The sequence below is a fragment of the Mirounga leonina genome, unplaced genomic scaffold, assembly GCF_011800145.1.
Source record: "Mirounga leonina isolate KUSES-001 unplaced genomic scaffold, KU_Mleo_1.0 Mir_106, whole genome shotgun sequence".
Lineage (NCBI taxonomy): Eukaryota > Metazoa > Chordata > Mammalia > Carnivora > Phocidae > Mirounga > Mirounga leonina.
In genome coordinates this window covers 2,717,132-2,735,271 of record NW_023270232.1, presented here as the reverse complement: position 1 = coordinate 2,735,271, position 18,140 = coordinate 2,717,132, and the positions used below count along the sequence as shown (strand labels likewise).

At 37.4% G+C, this 18,140-nt stretch overlaps 2 protein-coding genes across 2 annotated transcripts in view; one reads left to right on the top strand and one right to left on the bottom strand.

Annotated features, from left to right (window-relative positions):
- LOC118017833 (catenin alpha-3-like) overlaps positions 1-18,140 on the top strand; it is a 1,833,615-nt gene that overhangs the window by 792,918 nt on the left and 1,022,557 nt on the right. The window lies entirely within an intron of this gene.
- Positions 372-2,287, bottom strand: LOC118017730 (leucine-rich repeat transmembrane neuronal protein 3; the record flags this gene model as incomplete). The annotated part of the gene is made up of 1 exon (XM_035015889.1): positions 372-2,287. A coding segment is annotated over one exon (1,572 nt), but the record flags the coding sequence as incomplete, so codon positions are not given.

Sequence of the window (18,140 nt, the reverse complement as noted above, 5' to 3'; positions counted from 1 at the left end):
TTTGATTTTCCAGGGATGGATTTCAGAGACAAGGCATTCAAGTCTAAAACTTTGTGTTTTTACCATCTCACGTTTTTCGGTTGTCTATTTGCAGCATTTTAACTCTTCAACACTTTTCCCTGGGCTCGCTTTCTTGTAATTCAGACACCTCTGGAAAATTGCCCGTGGTGCTTCTTTAACCCAGCACCATCTTTTGATAGTTTCCTGCAATTTTCTTTTTAAGCCAGATCATGTTTTAAGGCTGTCTCTAAATGTTTCTGTAATCAAGCATTCTCCTAGAATCAGTTCGAGCTCCCAGTACCTGGGATCATTCCCTTTTTCCTCGATTTGCCAATGAACAGCAAACCTTCTAGAACTATAGATTTGGTCCTACCAGAAGAGAAATAACAGCAGCTGTGGGGGATTACTTACGAAAGAAGTTTTATCTTAAAACAAGTGAGATATTAATGCAATCGATAAAGAGTCTTATACAATAGGCATTATATTGAACCAGAGTTCGAGCTTTGCATTGGTTGTGGTATTTAAATTTCAATGGGCTGATTATGTATGAGAGGAAAATGCCCAGTATTATGAATGTGCTAAAACGGACAGGGAAGGACCTTGCCAGGAGAGGGAGAGGGAATGGGAGGGGGCACCACATTCCGTTTATAGTCACCAGAGTTCAATAAAGCACCACTTATTTCCCAGCTTTTAAGAGCGCTTTTACCACAATGGTTCATACCTCACACTCCCTGGAGCCTGATTTGTTATAGGTGCAGGGTCCCGTCCCATTCAGCAGCATCTCGCTGGTCTCCGTGTTGGTGGGTTTATAATCTACATAAAATTCCTGGGTGCTGGGAGTCATTTGCTTTAGGGACTGTCTTTTCTTTTTCTTGTGCCTTCGCATGAGGGAGCGCTGCTGCAGCTGCTTCATGCTAGCAGGGTACCGCTTCCATGACACGTAGATAACGAGCAGGATGACGAGCACGGACAGGAAAAGGGCCACGCTCCCTGCGATGATTTTATGGAAAGAGATGTGCTCGGTGTCAGCATCGGTCTCTGGGCCGGGCTCCGTGGCTCCCACCGTGGGGGGCAGAGGGGGCTTGCTCTCATGCTTCGGCCTGGGGAGCTTAGGCTTAAATGTCGGCTTGGGGAGAGCCCTGGCCAGATCAAACCTCTCTGTGGTACTTTTGCCACAGATGCTGTAGTTCTTCACTGCATCGATCACATTTACTCCTTGCAGCTCTTTGGGACTGGCACAGATAATTGTATTCTCCCTCAGACCTTTAAAACTTTTCAGCCAGTTTACCAGGGAACAAATATTTCTGCTGCATTCCCATATATTCCCGGCAAGACTGATGTCATTGAGAGATATCCAAGAATCCAAAATCTCTTGACCAATAAATGTAAGCTTATTGGAATCCAGGTTGAGGCGCTGCAGGTTTGGGACACACTGGAAAACACTAGGTCCACTAAAAGCTTCAATCTCATTGCCTGATAAATCAAGCCTTTGTAATGAGCTCCAGGTCCAGGACATGGTCTGTCCTATGACACTGATTTTATTCCACTGCAAGTAAAGGTTCTGAAGGCTCACCAACCTTGGAAAAAGGGCCAGGTTGAGCTTAGAAAATTGATTGTGCTCCAGGTGAAGTTCTTTGAGTCTGATCATGCCAGCAAAGACATTCCTGGCTAAACTTCGGATCCGGTTATATCCCAGGTCCAAAAGTTCCAGATTGCGGCAGTCTTGGAATATTCGCACAGGGATGGTTCTCAGGGAGTTAGACCGTAAATGTAAACTCAGCAGCTTCCGCAAGCCCCGAAACTGTTCAGATCCCAGAGAATGCAGCTGATTATAGGACAGATCCAAGTTCCGTAAATTTGTCACAGGTCTGAAGGTATTGTTGAGAAAATAGGAGATTCTGTTGGAACTCAGAATCAACTCTTTGAGTCTGCGAATCCCATTAAAAGCATTCTCATCAATATTGCTGATATGATTATGGTCAAGGTACAGCCAGGTGAGCTGGTTGAGCCCTTTGAATTGATTATACTTAAGTTTTTGAAGGCTGTTATAGCGAAGGGACAAACCTAAGCAACCAGCAGATATGCTTGAGGGTATCTCCTGTAATTTCTGAGATTCACAATATACCATTTTGCCTTCACACCTACAGCCCTTAGGGCATCCTCGTTCGGCAGAAGAAAGCATTGTCAGTAAGACAGTGGGGGCTATAACCAGTGCTACAGCTGATCCGCTCAGTAGCCTAATTACATTGAAACCTGGAAATAAAAACAACTTGGAAAAGTTATCCCCCCACAAAGGAATTCATTTATTTTCAACCAAGCAAAAATAGGCATGTATTTTCTTTTTTAAAAAGTTTAAATCTAGATAACAACATTTAATATCAAATATCACCTCCTTGACATTTAAAGAGAATTGTCTTTAGGGTTTTTTTTTTTTTTTTAATAGTTAAGCAAGGAAACATGTCCACTAAGCAATTGAATTTATAGTCTTAAGCACAGAAAGGTAATCTCTAAAATAATTAAGGCAGAATTACAACACAGACTAGAGGGTTTTGTTTTTGTTTTTTGTTTTTTTTTTAAGAAGGAAAGAAGAAAAATGACAAAACATACCCATCCTTTGTATTGTTCAAAGGTCGTCCTTAGGTCTTTTGCTTTGGCTTAAGGGGCCACTTGCATGACAGCCCCTGTCAGCTGCACTGTGAGTCAGGGCTCGCTGACACCCAGGAAGAAAAATTGGACCCCTTGGGAGATGGACCGATTTTGGAACATTATTCTTTGCCAGCCACGCAGAACACTCCAAGAACAAATAAATTCCAGCACCGCATTTGTAGCAAAACATCAAAAATCTTCCTAGGTAATAGGATCTTCGTGGATATTACGTTTTTGCATCTTTACAGTTTTTTGGGGGGGGTGGTGTTAAAAAAAAAAAAAAACAACTGGCTTCTATAATTTCTTCTTATCGGAAAGCATGATGTATTCCTCCAGGCAACGTGGGGCTACCTGAGCTGCCACATCTGTATTCCATAGCCCAGCATTTCTGGTGGTGAGCACCCACTTCAGCCACAAAGCTGCGTTGGAGCCCAGGAGGCAGGAGAGCCGCGTACCGCACACACGCTCAGCTCACTTCTGCAGACTGTCATTCTGAAAGCTGCTCGGACTGTTGCTTTGGTTTCAGTGAATGCAGTCTTATGTAAAGCTGCCCCCAGTGGTGAAGAACATTATGGGCATGTGCAGAAATGTCTCTCTTTTATCTTGCAAATGAGCAGGCTCTCTGCTGGAAAATGAATGATTCTTTTGGCTGGCTCAATGGGAACTGAATGGTCACCCTAATCAATAACTAGCAACATTTTCTGTAATTTCCAAGTCTTGTTTTACAGTTTGGCAATGTCTTTATTGTCTGCATCCACTTAATCGCTAAACATGTACTGCCTAGAGTTTTCCTGGAGCTTTACATTAAGTTCACAGACCGAATGTCAATTTTTCTTAACCTCAACGTAGGCTTTGGGCTGAAATTTATAAAATGACTTATTGAGCTTTTCACAGAGAAGCATTAACTGCCTGCCCATTTGACCTCTTGGAGTCACAGTGATTATATTACGCAAGGTGTCTCAGGATGCTAAGACACATACATTTTGGAATAGAGGGGATAACTAATGACATATAAATTGATGTGTCCAATAGCTTTTCTGGTTTTCCTACAAAAGACATAATTGGTTTAATGGCTTATGGCTTGGTTTGTTGTTTTGGCTGCTGTCATTTGTTTCTTTTTTTTTTTTTTTGTATTTTATTTATTTATTTTTTATTATTATGTTATGTTAATCACCATACATTACATCATTAGTTTTTGATGTAGTGTTCCATGATTCACTGTTTGCATATAACACCCAGTGCTCCGTTCAACACGTGCCCTCTTTAATACCCATCACCAGGCTAACCCCTCCCCCACCCCCCTCCCCTCTAGAACCCTCAGTTTGTTTCTCAGAGTCCATAGTCTCTCATGGTTTGTTTCCCCCTCCGATTTCCCTGCCTTCATTTTTCCCTTCCTACTATCTTCTTTTTTTTAACATATAATGTATTATTTGTTTCAGAGGTACAGGTCTGTGATTCAATAGTCTTACACAATTCACAGTGCTCATCATAGCACATACCCTCCCCAATGTCTATCACCCAGCCACCCCATCCCTCCCACCCCCCACCACTCCAGCAACCCTCAGTTTGTTTCCTGAGATTAAGAATTTGTTTCTAATTAGAAGAGAAATAAACAATTTTTAGTGCGAGTAAAAGAATCAAGAGATCATTTGGTCCAGTTTATTGATGCTGCTGCTATTTATTGCACTAATAATGTTTATTGAGCACTTCCTAAGTGTTTTAAATGAGCGATCTTATTTTATCTTTAAACAATATTATGATGTAGGTCCCTTTATAACCTTCATTTTAAAGATAAGAAAACTGAGGCTTGGAGAGGTAACTTGACGAAACTCATGCAGCGAGTAAGTGGCAGAGCTGAGATTCAAAGCCAACTCTCTCTTTCTCTTGGACCTTTAACCACTAGATGATCCTGCTTCAGCAGCAGTGTTGTCTTCATCTGAAAATGAGTCAAGTGAAAATTAGCCTGATTAGGTTACTGGGTCAAGGAAGTTGTAATATCAATCAATCCATCAATCAATCTTGCTTCCTAGGTTTGTATAAACTTCTTTGGTGTGATTCTTTGAAAGAAGTATTATAAAACCTAATGAGAAGCAATTTAATCTAGTGATTAAGAGTGTGGATTTTTGCACCTAGGATCAAATCCTGGCTACAAATTGCGAGCTATGTAGACTTGAATAGGTTACTCATCTTCTCTATGCCTCATTTTCTCTTCTACAAAATAGGTATGGTAACAAAAAAACATTTCATAGAGGGTTTGAGAATTGTCAACTTAATATCTGTAAAGTACTTAGAATAGTGTGTAGCACATAATAAACCTGTGTTAGCTGTTATTTTAATATCAACTTTACTGTATTTGCTGTCATTGCATATTGTTTAGTATTGCATATTGACTATAGCGACTATCATTAACTCACAAAGAACCTCTTCAACGAACATTTTATGTTGTTCACAGTGGATTTCTAGGATTCACTCAGTCTTACCTTCTTTTAATAAGAAAACTTCCTAAATCTCCATCATCTCAACTTTGTCTTTAAAATGAATCTTTTGGTTCTGTGGACCAAAACTAGTAATTATTGTTTAATTCTTTCTTCCCTAAAGCAGAATATGGTAACATCTGTCCCATAGAGAAAATCATTTTGTTTAAAGATAAATAGTATACCTTAAAAAGTCTGCCTTGTCAGTCTTTGTCAGGCAAATTAGCTGTGGAAAACCCCAGAGAACTTTCACATTCTCTAAGGATGAGAAATTTGGTAGTTGTTAGTCTTGACAATCAAAAGGGTCCCACAGAAGTAGTACGATGAGAATCACCAATTCCTCAGATAGTATGGTATTGAAAGGGCAGTGGTTCCTCCCAAATTATCCATGCTATTAATGCATATAAAACCCCCAGAGAGCTTGTTAAACATATATTTCTCAGTCTTTCCCTCAAGATTCTGATTCATGGGATGGTAGAGGCTGCACTTATCCACAGACTGATAGACAAGGAATTTTAAGAAATGCACTGTAAGGGAGGGATTAAAAATAATAAATTTCCTCCTACTTGGAAGAAAGGATATAAAAATTTATGATATTGTGATGCAAGTTCCATGAGGACAAAGATAGTGTTTTGTCTACTTCAGTTTCTCTAATACCTAGAAGAACACTTGACACATAATAGATGCTCAGTTATTGAATAAATACAGTTTTATGGGGGTCACAAGTACATTTGATGGGGAACAAAGTGGTTATGTAATGCTAGTCTTGTGCATATGGGATTGATCTCTGCAGTTCCTGAGCCAATGATATTGGATACAATTTTGGAGAAAGTGTTCTTAAAGAATGTGTGTAAAATGGCAAGAAACTAGAAAGTGGAAACATTTAGATGGTCAGCAAGTGATCTCTACTTTTTATGTAGACATCTCATCTTCATAGTTAAATCATAAATTTCATAAGAACAGTAAATATACTTTTGAATCTTTTCTTTGACATGTTACAGCTTTTATCATCTAACATCCCAAATGGGACTTGACAACTTGTATCTATTAAAAAGTACTAGAGGAAATCATATTTATAACTTCTCTCTCATATCTCTGTTGCTTGAGAGCCTCTGATTTTTCTCCTTACTTTCCTTGCTTCTCCATGGAAAGTAGCTTTTGAGATGTCTGTTTTGCCAAACAGCTGCAGAGGGCTACTCTACAATGGCTGGAGGCCCCATCAACTTTGTGCTGCTTCTTTTTCCTTCATTCCCTGGTGACCAGAACACAGATGAACACTGAAAATGTAATTCCCTCACTCTGCTTTTCCTGGGAAAAATTTTGGATTATTTATGGTGAATAACATTCTTTTCTGTGTTTCACACCTTGTCCTTAGGTTTCAGTCATTTTTCTGATACCTTGGCTTCTGAGCTTATCTTGCTCCATAGTTCTGACTTCACCCTCACTTTCGCATTCAGTCTCATGATTGATGTTTCCTCTTAATATGGATCATTGGTTTCTTCCTCAATAGTAATGAAGAGCCATTCTCGTCCTGGGTCTGACTCCAGTTACTCTGTGTGGTCCCTACCTTGGCACTAGCCCGTAAGCTGGCATCACCATCAGGTCTGTCTGGGTTCAATGAAGAGGGGCTAGCAGAAAAATCCAAAAATAAAATAATACAGTTCAAAGCAGACCGAATACTTGAGACTGCAGAAATTAGCCCAAAGACATAGAGTCTTTTCTTTTCAAAAGAAAGAAAAAAGCCCTTTATATTCTAAAATATTTTAGCAACTTGCTATTGTACTTTTAAAAGTTTGTCCTCCTTTTACTTGTTGCCTATAGCAAGATGATTAGTTCTGATTTGCCTTTCAATAGAACCAAAATTATACTACATTATGTATTTAAAATTCTTTTGCACTTACCACTGCATACAGAATAAACCATAAACTACCTGACAAGTTAAATGATCCCAATGAATCTAGGACTTTAATGATTTATACAATTATGAAATGTAGTCATGTACCTAAAGACTTTTGAAAACTGTACGTATGTACTTTAAATAGCTGTTCATATTTTGCTTAAATTGGGTAAACAAATTCTAACTAAGTGTATAATGCCCAACTTCAATCCACTATGAAATGAATGGCCAAAAAAACTTAGAAAATCGGGCTTAAAGAAGATGTACTGTTATATTAACATGAGTTGGCCCCAGGTATTTCATTCATTTAACAAATGCATAGTTTGGGTACCATAGATGCTGTTCCAGACACTTGGAATACATCAGTGTGCAAAACAAAGGTCTAAGCTTATATTCTAAAGGGATGACATGGACAAAAAAACCCCATATAAATAGTATATTATTAGGTAGTATGTTTTATAGAGAAAAGAAAAGTGAGAATATGGAAGATTGGGAGTGTAGGGGGTGAGGTAAATTGTAATTCTACTTTTTAAAAAGTTTTTATTTAAATTCCAGTTAGTTGACATACACTGTAATATTAGTTTCAGGTATAAAATTTAGTGATTCAACCCTTATATACAACATCCTATGCTCATCAAAATTGCACTCCTTATCCCCATCACCTATTTAACCCATCCCCCACCCACCTGCCCTCTGGTAACCATCAGTTTGTGCTCTATAGTTAAAAGTCTGTTTCTTGTAATATTAAATTTTGGGATGGTTAGGGCCACTAAGAAAGTGGTTTGAGCAAAACCCGGGAGGAGATGAGGTTGTTAACCTTAAATGTATAAGGGGAGTGTCTAGTCTGAAGGCCCTCAAGTGGGAGATCATATGTTCAATGAGTTGCAAACAGGCCCATTTGTCTAGAATGGAGAGAGTAAGGAGTAGAGGGATTGGAGATGAAGTCAGAGAAGTATTAGGTACTAGGTCATGGAGGGCTTCTTATGCCATTGTAAAAACTTTGGCTTTCTTCTGGAGAAAACTGGGAACCAACTCAAGATTTTGTTCGGACTAAAGATATGATCAAGTTACCTATTGAAAGGATCACTCAAACTGCTCTTATGGGAATAAACTCAAAAGGGACAAGAATAAAAGCGGGGAGGTCAGTAAGCAGGCCATTGTACCAATCCAGGAGAGAGATGATGGTGACTTGGGCCGGTTCGGAAGCAGTGAAAGTGATGAGAATTGTTAGTTTTTGGATATATGTTTAGGTAAAACCTACAGGAGTTTTCTAATGGATTAGAAGTAGAGGTATGATATGAGGAATTCTTAATCTCAGGAAACAAATTGAGGGTTGCTGGAGTGGTGGGGGGTGGGAGGGATGGGGTGGCTGGGTGATAGACATTGGGGAGCATTTGTGCTATGGTGAGTGCTGTGAATTGTGCAAGACTGTTGAATCACAGATCTGTACCTCTGAAACAAATAATACAGTATATGTTAAAAAAAAAAAAGAAGAAGATAGCAGGAAGGGAAGAATGAAGGGGGGGAAATCGGAGGGGGAGACGAACCATGAGAGATGATGGACTCTGAAAAACAAACTGAGGGTTCTAGAGGGGAGGGGGGGTGGGAGGATGGGTTAGCCTGGTGATGGGTATTAAAGAGGGCGCGTTCTGCATGGAGCACTGGGTGTTATACACAAACAATGAATCATGGAACACTACATCAAAAATTAAAAAAAGAAAAAAAAGTAGAGGCATGAGATAGAGAAATTAAAGATGATTCCTATTTTGTAAGTCGAGCAACTAGAGGGATGGTAAAGCCATCAGAGGCTTCTTTGGGTCAAGTTTTGGTAATAGGATCAACAATTCTCCAGAGTAATTTATAAATAAACTTTGGAAACACCAAAAAAAAAGTCAACACATTTGAATTAACTTTAAATTTGGCTCTCACTTTTCTTCAGTTTTGTGAGACTTTAATTTTTGAAAACATCTTCTTGATAGTAGATCCTATCACCTAATGTATTTTAAAATACAAAAGACCATGATATATTTTACAATATTTTGTAAAATGATTAGCAAAATTAGCCACTAAACAACAGTAACATGGATTTTATTCCGATGGCCTAGACAGAGGCAATGTCTTTGCATATGGCCTTGGAGGACAATGGAACCAGAAGCTTTGGTGAAAACTGAAAGTTACATAAAGACCAGATATGGGAACATTTGGACTAAGTGTACTAGAAAATAAATTCAGTGCATCCAAAATGTCCTTCTAATTTAGAGAATGATATATACTTTTTATTGTAAAAGTCAGTTGACATTTGGAATTTAGAACTGATTCTGGCCAAACTTCTCAGGGTTTCAGTTTGCCTATTTGCAAAATGGGATTCATAAAACCTGTGTTATGAATCCCTAAGGCTTTTATTTAGGATCAATTTCCATAATTTATGGGTAAATACTTTGTAGACTATAAAGTGGTATAAAATGTTTCTGGAATCAGAGTACCTATGAGAAAATTAATTTTCTTTAATTCTGTCTAGGGTCTCTGGTCATGAGCATATACTGCAACAAACATGTACCAAGGGACACTAACACGACCAAGAGTGGAGTCAGAATTTACCAATATAATAAAAAAAATTTCTCTAGTATTCCCTTTCTACTACACTTTTAATACCACAACCATTTATTATACAGCATACATTGTTGACATTCTGTATTCTAACTCATGAAGTGCTTTCACCAATAAATGCATTTGATTTTTTTGTTGTTGTTTTTTGTTTTGAAGATTTTATTTATTTGAGAGAGAGAAAGAGAAAGAGAGAGAGAATGAGCAGTGGGGAGGGGCAGAGGGAGAAGCAAAAGAGGGAGAAGCAAACTCCCTGAGATCATGACCTGAGCCCATGGCAGACGCTTAACAGACTGAGCCACCCAGGCGCCCCATTTGATCTAGATATTGTAAAGAGCTTAACCTTTTTGACTCAGTTACCCTATCATGTGGTAGAGTTGTCGGAATGCTAACAAAGATTTCCCTATAGCTATGAATATGAGTGTCTTTATTTCTAGCTGTTAGAATACTCATATGCATTTGTACATTTGTAATTTTTTTTTTAAAGATTTTATTTATTTGCAAGAGAGACAATGAGAGACAGAGAGCATGAGAGGGAGGAGGGTCAGAGGGAGAAGCAGACTCCCCGCTGAGCAGGGAGCCCGATGCGGGACTTGATCCCAGGACCCTGGGATCATGACCTGAGCCGAAGGCAGACGCTTAACCAACTGAGCCACCCAGGCGCCCTGTACATTTGTAATTATATCCTGATTTTTCATAAGAGCATTAACATGTCTCTGAAATATCCTTAGTTTCCATCTGCTTGCTTCAAGGGCTCTATTAAAAACCCTGTTTGGTCACATATGGTTATGAGTGAACATCCCTGACTTAAATAAATAGATAAAGGAAGTGCCGGGTCTGACCATTAAAATGGTCTCTCAGTGTCTTTCTGAAATGAAGCAAACTCCAGTGAGTGAGACCTTATAAGGTTATCGAGCACATGTCCCTGAAGGTACATCGATGCTGTATCACCAATCTACATTTTCAGGTTTCATTGCATTCCTCACTTTACTTTCTTCAGAAATAGCCCTAAGCTAAATTTGGGGATAGGAAAAAATAACAGACTCTTAAAGAATAACACTTAGTGGAAGACTTCTGAAGACTGAAAAGACTACATGACTTGGAGGAAATAATCACTTATTTTTTCAGTGGAAATTTAAAAACATACACGAAAGTAGAGAAAATAGTGTAATAAACCTCAACTTCAACAATTATCAATATTTCGCTAACTTTTTTTTCATCTATCCCTGTCCGTCTTTCCACATACACACACCCCTTTTTTTTTCCTGGAGTATTTTAAAAGCACATCTCAGAAATCATGTCGCTTTACCCATATATATTTAGTATGCAACTCTAGCCAATAGACTTTTAGTTTAACCATCTAGCATTATTGCATCTAACAAAATTAACAGTAAGTTCATAAAGTTGGTTTGTAGTCAAGATTTAAGCAAAGCACAGATATTGCGTTTGTTTTTCATGTTCCTGAAATCCCTTTAATTTTTCAATGCCATTAATTTGTTGGGAGATGCCAGGTCATTTGGACTTTATCTTGTTCCATACTCTGCATTTAGTTGATTGCTTCCCCTTTTGTCATTTAACTTGCAAGGAGTAAGTTTTAATGACACGTATGTTAAGCAAGGATCCATTTATTAATTTAAGCAGGATATCCAGCCCCAAAGGATACGTAGGACATCTATTTACTTTTGGTAGCAAATCTAAGACTTGCCAAACTTTTGAGTAAACTGAGACTTAGAGCTCAGAAAAAAACAAATGTATTTCTGTTTTGTGGTATTTATACTACCAAGGAATTCAGTAATGGGTCAAATGGCAAGTGTGGGTGTGGGAATTAATATTAAGGTGTCGTGAGTCTATGTTGGTTTAATGTTCATATTTACCAGTATTTCTGTTGACCACTTTCCATCACACTTGCCCATAGTCAGCAAAAACAATTATTTGATGTTCCTTGATAAACAAAACTAATTTTTGTATGGATGTTGAGGTATTCTTCTAACAAAGGCTCAAAAAATTCCTTTTAAGAGAATAGAAATCAAAAGTCACTTATAATCATTTATATTGAGAGAAATCAGTTTTCTAGCTTTTCATTTAGAAAAAATTCCACGAAGGAATTTGTAAGAATGAGAGGCACACTGTAAAATTTACAGTCCTGTGTATATATTCCCAAATTTCTTGTAATTTCTTGCAGTAAAACAGAGGAGTTTAAGAGTAACTATAAACATCTCTTAACCAAATTTGCACCTTTAATATTTGATGTTCTACTTTGCATGTGTGGCTGTGCTTTGAATATAAAGCCAGTATTATTTAAATGCTATCATAATAAACATTTTTCTATATTTGCTTCACATATATTCTGATGTGACAAGAATTTTTAAAGTAAAAAATTCTGTTCTGGCCCATTTTAGGTTGCTTTAACAGAATACCACAGATTGGGTGGCTTTTAAACAACAGCAATTTATTTCTTACAGTTCCAGTGTCTGGAAAGCCTCCAGATTCCATGTCTGTTGAGGGCCTCACATGACTCAAGGACTTTTATATAAGGGCACTAATCCCTTCATGAGGGTTCTCCCCTCATGACCTAATCACCTCCCCAAAGCCCCACCTCCAAATACCATCACATTGGGGATTAGATTTCAACATATAAATGTGGAGGGGGCACACGAACATTCAGTCTATAGCATTTCCTATTGTATTTCTAAAGCATTGTATATAACATTTTCATTTGGTTCCACTAGTATATTTTAAAGTCTGCCTTCCTGACAAATATATCAGTATTAAGGATTAAATTCCCCAGCCACCAGGTGGGGAAAGATAATAGAAATCTTGATTTGGATTAAAAACCATAATGTCCCATTGGTTAATTTTATTTTTGTTTTTGAAACTGTAAGTCTGATATTATTTTATTTTATGCTGCTGACCTAAAAGATATGAAACTTTTGAGAGAAGAGAAACTGCATAGGTTTGCAATGTAGTGGCAGAGAATAGGAGCCTGTGGGTCCTTATATTACACTAAAATGTATCCGTCTATTTGGGGACTCTCTTAAACTAATCTGGAGATACCTTCTGTGTGTTGTTAATTCGGATTGAAGACTAGTTCCCTTAAGAGTGCCTGGCAGGCGACGGGGTGGGATGCTTAGGAATCTCCTGTGGCAAACAGCAGAGCCCCCATGTGGCAAAATTGTGACTCAGGCAGAAATTGATTTAGTCCCTGGAAGCAAATGCTACAGGTCCTTAAGAAAAGTAAAATTTCTTTATCTGGTCCTGGGTTGAGAATTTATTTATTCACTGAATATCTGTCAAGCTCTTCCGCTGTTCTTTGTGCTGAGGATACAACAGTGAGTAAGACAAAATGCCTACCATCAGAGGACTTGCATTCTAGTTAATGAGATAGTAAAAAATAAACACCATAGTCACACACAGCAATGCCAACTAGAGATAAGTGCTATGAAGACAAATAACAGAGGATAAGGGGTAGTGACGGTTCTATAGAATAGTCAGAAAATCCCTTTCTGATGACTTCACATTTGAGAGGAAGTAGGAAGCAACTCATGTGACTTTCTGTTCTCTCTTCCGGATTTTCACTCATCACCTCCAGCATTTTTACTGTGGCTTCACGCAGCCACTGCTCCCCACCTCCCACGCCCCCACCATGACAGGTCAGCCCCAGAGAAGGCATGTTCTCTTTCTGGAACAAGTAGCACAGCTGAAAGTTTACACAAAATTTGAAATTTTTTTTTATTTATTTTTTTTAAAGATTTTATTTATTTATATGACAGAGAGAGACACAGCGAGAGAGGAACACAAGCAGGGGGAGTGAAAGAGGGAGAAGCAGGCTTCCCGCTGAGCAGGGAGCCCGATGTGGGACTCGATTCCAGGACCCTGGGATCATGACCTGAGCCGAAGGCAGACGCTTAACGACTGAGCCACCCAGGCACCCCGAAATTTTTTAAAAAATAAGAGACTTCGGAGATCACACAAAAAGGACAAACAGGAAGATAACTCACAAAATGAATCTTACACCGAGCTGGCTTTCTTAGACTCAGTTTTCTGATGAGGGGTCAGCACCAGGAATATTTGCCCCATCAGACCCCATCCCGCCCATGCAGAGACTGTTGAGTCCTCATCATGGACATCGAATCCTCATACAGCAGCCCCACGATTCAAACAGGAGTTTCACACATGCAATAACTTTCCTCCAAGTACCTCCTTACCTCTTAGTGATTTTTCTCTCATCTCCAGTACTTTGTCCTTGGATGCCTATAGTAACCAGTTCTTTCTGGATATTTTTTCCACTTATCAACAAATGAATTCTATGGTATTAGCTGATAATGGGTTTAGAGTATTAGCTTTCTCAGTGTACTTGAAATTTAACAGGTAACTGAAAAATGGAAAATATTAAGGAATCGAGAACTGAATTTTATGTACATAGTTTGAGAAGCAAATATGAGAAAAAACTTGTACTGAAAATATCCGTACTTGCTTCTCCTTCTCAGCTTCTTCTCACCAGTTACTCTTTTCAGAGTCAGTGACTATTTTAGCTACTATTTTTTTCTCGTAATATTTCTGAATTTTATTGATATTTTCATTTCTTGCTATTTTAACTGAAGATTAATATCATATTTTCTCTTACTTTCCTACTTCTCATATTCATACAGTATTAAATAAATAGTACTTAAGATGACTATGTAAGCAATGATGCTGCCAGGTTAAGTGGTATACTGGATTATGTTCACATTCTCATTCAATTTTTTGTTTTTCTTGCATTTAGGAATTGTTTCTATTTTCTCTCTCTCCCTGTCTCTCAAATTTGCTTAGATTTTGTCTGTACATAGTGCTAGTTGTTTTCCCCAATATTTTAGAGATTCTTCAGGTGCTTAACTTTTCCAAATAGTCCATTCAGATAGTGCCTTCCTTTTGCAGCACTCTGTTTCTCTAATATCTAATATGAGCTTTATCTAATTATGGCTCTTAAACTAGTATTCCCTTCTCCATTCTCCCCTTTCCTGGATCCCATATATTCATTTTCTTAGTTTACCACTTATTTTATTGAAACATATCCACTAGTAGATTCTAAGAGGTACATTTGATATACAAATTCTGTGTCTGAATTTTTTAGTTTATCCTAACTGATTAATAAATTGACTAGATATAATTCACAATTGGAAATCATTTTCCTTCTGAATCTTTTAGCTATTGGTCTACTGTGTTCTCATACCCACTCTTGCTGTTGAGAACCAGGCTCTATTCTGATTCCCACTCCTTTGTGTATAATCTTTGGAAGCTTTTGTGATACTTTATTTTCTCTGGTATTTGGAAATTGTACAAGGTGTACTTTGATTTGGGCCTTTCGTCATTCATTTTGCTGCGTATTCAGTGGACCTTTTAAATCTGGTGACTTGTGTTCTTTGGGTCTGTAAAAATTTATTTATGTCTTTAATTATCTCTCCCCATTTTCTCTTTCTCTCACTCTGGAACTTTTATTGGGCAGATTTTGGATTTCCTGGATTGATTCTTTGTTGTTGGTTTTTTTTTTTCTCCCATTTTCCCATCTCTTTATATTCTTGTCTTTCAGCTTAATGTTATAATATTTTATCTATTTATTACAAATTTAGATCAGGTGTCAGCAAACTATGGCACAGCCAAATCCAAAAGTGATGCTGTTAGGTGAAGTGGTGCAAATAAAGTTAAACTTTTGTAACTAAAGAAACACATTCATGCTCATCCATTTATGTATTGTCTATGGATGCTTTCATTCATCAGTGTCAGAGTTTAGAGACTAAATCCTGTAACCTTACAGTATTTGCCATGTATCTCTTTATAAAAAAAAGTTTGCTGATCCTCTACCTCCCCCAGTTTAGGTGATCATATTTGTTATCTATAGGAGCTCTTTTTTTTTTTTTTTTTTGTTCTCTTTTTCTCCTTCTTCATTGCATACTGTTTTATTTCTATACATGTGACATCTTTTTTCACTATAGGATATTATACAGTTTTGGGGTTATATTTTTGGTGCAATGTCACTGTTTCCTCTGAGGTATTTAGTTAGTTTGTTTTGGTCCATTTCATGTTGGAACCTTTTTTCAAATGTTAAGTTTCTTGTGTGCTTATTCAGATTGAATGAGGCACTAAAAGCTGAGAGAAAGTTCCTTGTGAATGGGCAGGGTTTTGGCTGTGGACTTTGTGGGAGCAAGATTAAAAAAAAGAACTTGCCTTTTCACTGAGGAATCTCCAGATACATGAATATAGATATTTTCCCCTGGAGACCCCCAACCTTCTTCACTGGAGCTGGAAGCTACCAGTGTTTTGGGGACAAAGCAGAAGGATGCTGAGGTCCCCAAGTTCATTATGTACATTCTCATTTAATTTTCCTGTTTTCAATACCAAGCTTCAGTGCTTTGCCTCATATACTTGGATCTAACTTCTCATGTTTGGATTTACAGAAAAAAAAAAAAATTTTTTTTTCTTTGCTGGAAGAAATGAGTAGTAGTGTCCTAGTCAGCCCAGGCTGACTCCGTAACATATATCATAGACTGGGTGGCTTACACAACAGAAACTTATTCTCACAATTTTGGAGGCTGGAAGTCTAAGATCAAGGTGCTAGCATGTTTGGGTTCTTGGTGAGGTTTCTCCTCCTGGTTTGCAGATGGACACATCCTTGATGTATTCTCACATGGTAGAGAGAGACCATCTCTCTTGTGTCTCTTTGGATAAGAGCACTAACCCCATTCATGAGAGCTCCACCTTCATGACCTAATTATCTCCTAAAAGCCCCACCTCCAAATACTATTATTTTGGGTATTAGGGTTTCAACATATGAATTTGTGGTGGGAGGCAGGGGGGACACAAACATTCGGTCCATAGCAGATAGTCTCTTGGTTTCTTGGGGTGAAGATGGGGATCTGGCACTCTTCACAAATACTTTAAATCAGTCCCCATATTTTTAGTGGCCCCACTTTCTGAAGCCTCTGAAGACTTTGTTGTACAACATAGGGTCCCCTTTAGGAAGCACTTCGGTGTAGCTTTCTTAACTCTACTTATTTATAATATACTCTGTGTTTTCCAAAACTTTGTAGAAATCATTCATTCATTCTTATCTCCCCTTTATCCTCATTTGTATTCATTTGTTATTACATGAGTTTTAAGGGGGAAGAGGCAATGAAAGTATGCAATGTCATGTTTCAGATATGAATAGTCTCATGGCAGGTGATGACAGGGGGTGTGGGAATGTTTTTTCAAAAGAATGAGTTTATAATTTTATAATGAAATAAAGAGAATTACATAAAATACTCTGAATTGAGTATATACCACTTTTTATATCAAAATTTTGGTTTTGATTATCAATTATATTTTAGAATGAGTTTTCAAACTAAAAAAATATATATTTTGCTCTTTTCAAATGTATGTTTGTGACTTAATAGTAAAGAATTAGAAAAACTTGAACTTGATATATATGTATATGGTGTGGGGAGTGTGTTGTGTGTGTATGTGTGCGTGGATATGTGTTTGTGTTTATATTTCTAGGAAGTAGAGCTTTACAAATAAATATAATATTTCAACTGGCAACTATTTATTTATGATCCAGGTTTGTGTCTTCTGATAGCTCAATGTATGCCTATATTCAAAAACTAGTAATAGGTATCACACCATCATATAAATTATTTCTTCTATTCACTGACTATATTCAAGACCAGACTTTTCTTAAAGGAAACAGCCTACATTAATTCTATGTATTTTTTCTCTTTATGGTATTATTTAAAATCGTGAAAATATTTTTGGTTTGGTACATATAACTTTCAGTCTTGGTATTTTCCTTCTGAGGTACTCTAGGTTTCTCTCTGGAGAAACAAAAATAATTAAACGTCATCACATGTTTAGGCCATTAGTCCTAACCCTTAAGCTTTGTAGGTTTTCTGTGGATACTTTTCTAAAGGCCTGAGAGGTTTTATATAATTTCAAGTGGCTTATAAGCTTGCAAATTAAACTTGGAAAATATTATAGTAATACTAAGGAATAATGATATAAACGCTTAAAGAATCATAAATTGGAAAGAATTTTGAGATTATTTTGTTCAAACCACATTTTACAAGTCAGAAAACTGAAACACAGAGATGAAGTAACTGGCTCTATTCATATGTGACATGGGTATAGGAATTTTGCGTGCAACCTAGATCCTTTGACTTTAGTGTATTTTTTTTATAACTGTTTTGTCTTCCTTGAATCCAAACTAAAGTCTTTATACCATTGAAAAACAATAGCAAACGTTAATAGATAGCTTTTTCCCTAGCCTCAGATACATTTATCCAGACGACTAAACTTAAAATCTGTTTTGTTAGATAGAAATGAAATATGTCATAAACTATTCTTTAAGTTTATTTCCTTTCCATTATAAAAGCAATATATATGAATTATAAAACATAAGAACCATGCTCTCACCATCCAAGGGCAATCCCTATTAGTATTTTGGCAACTATACATATTTTTTATTAACTTGAATTAAATGCATCACATTCTTTGAAGTGGGCAAAACA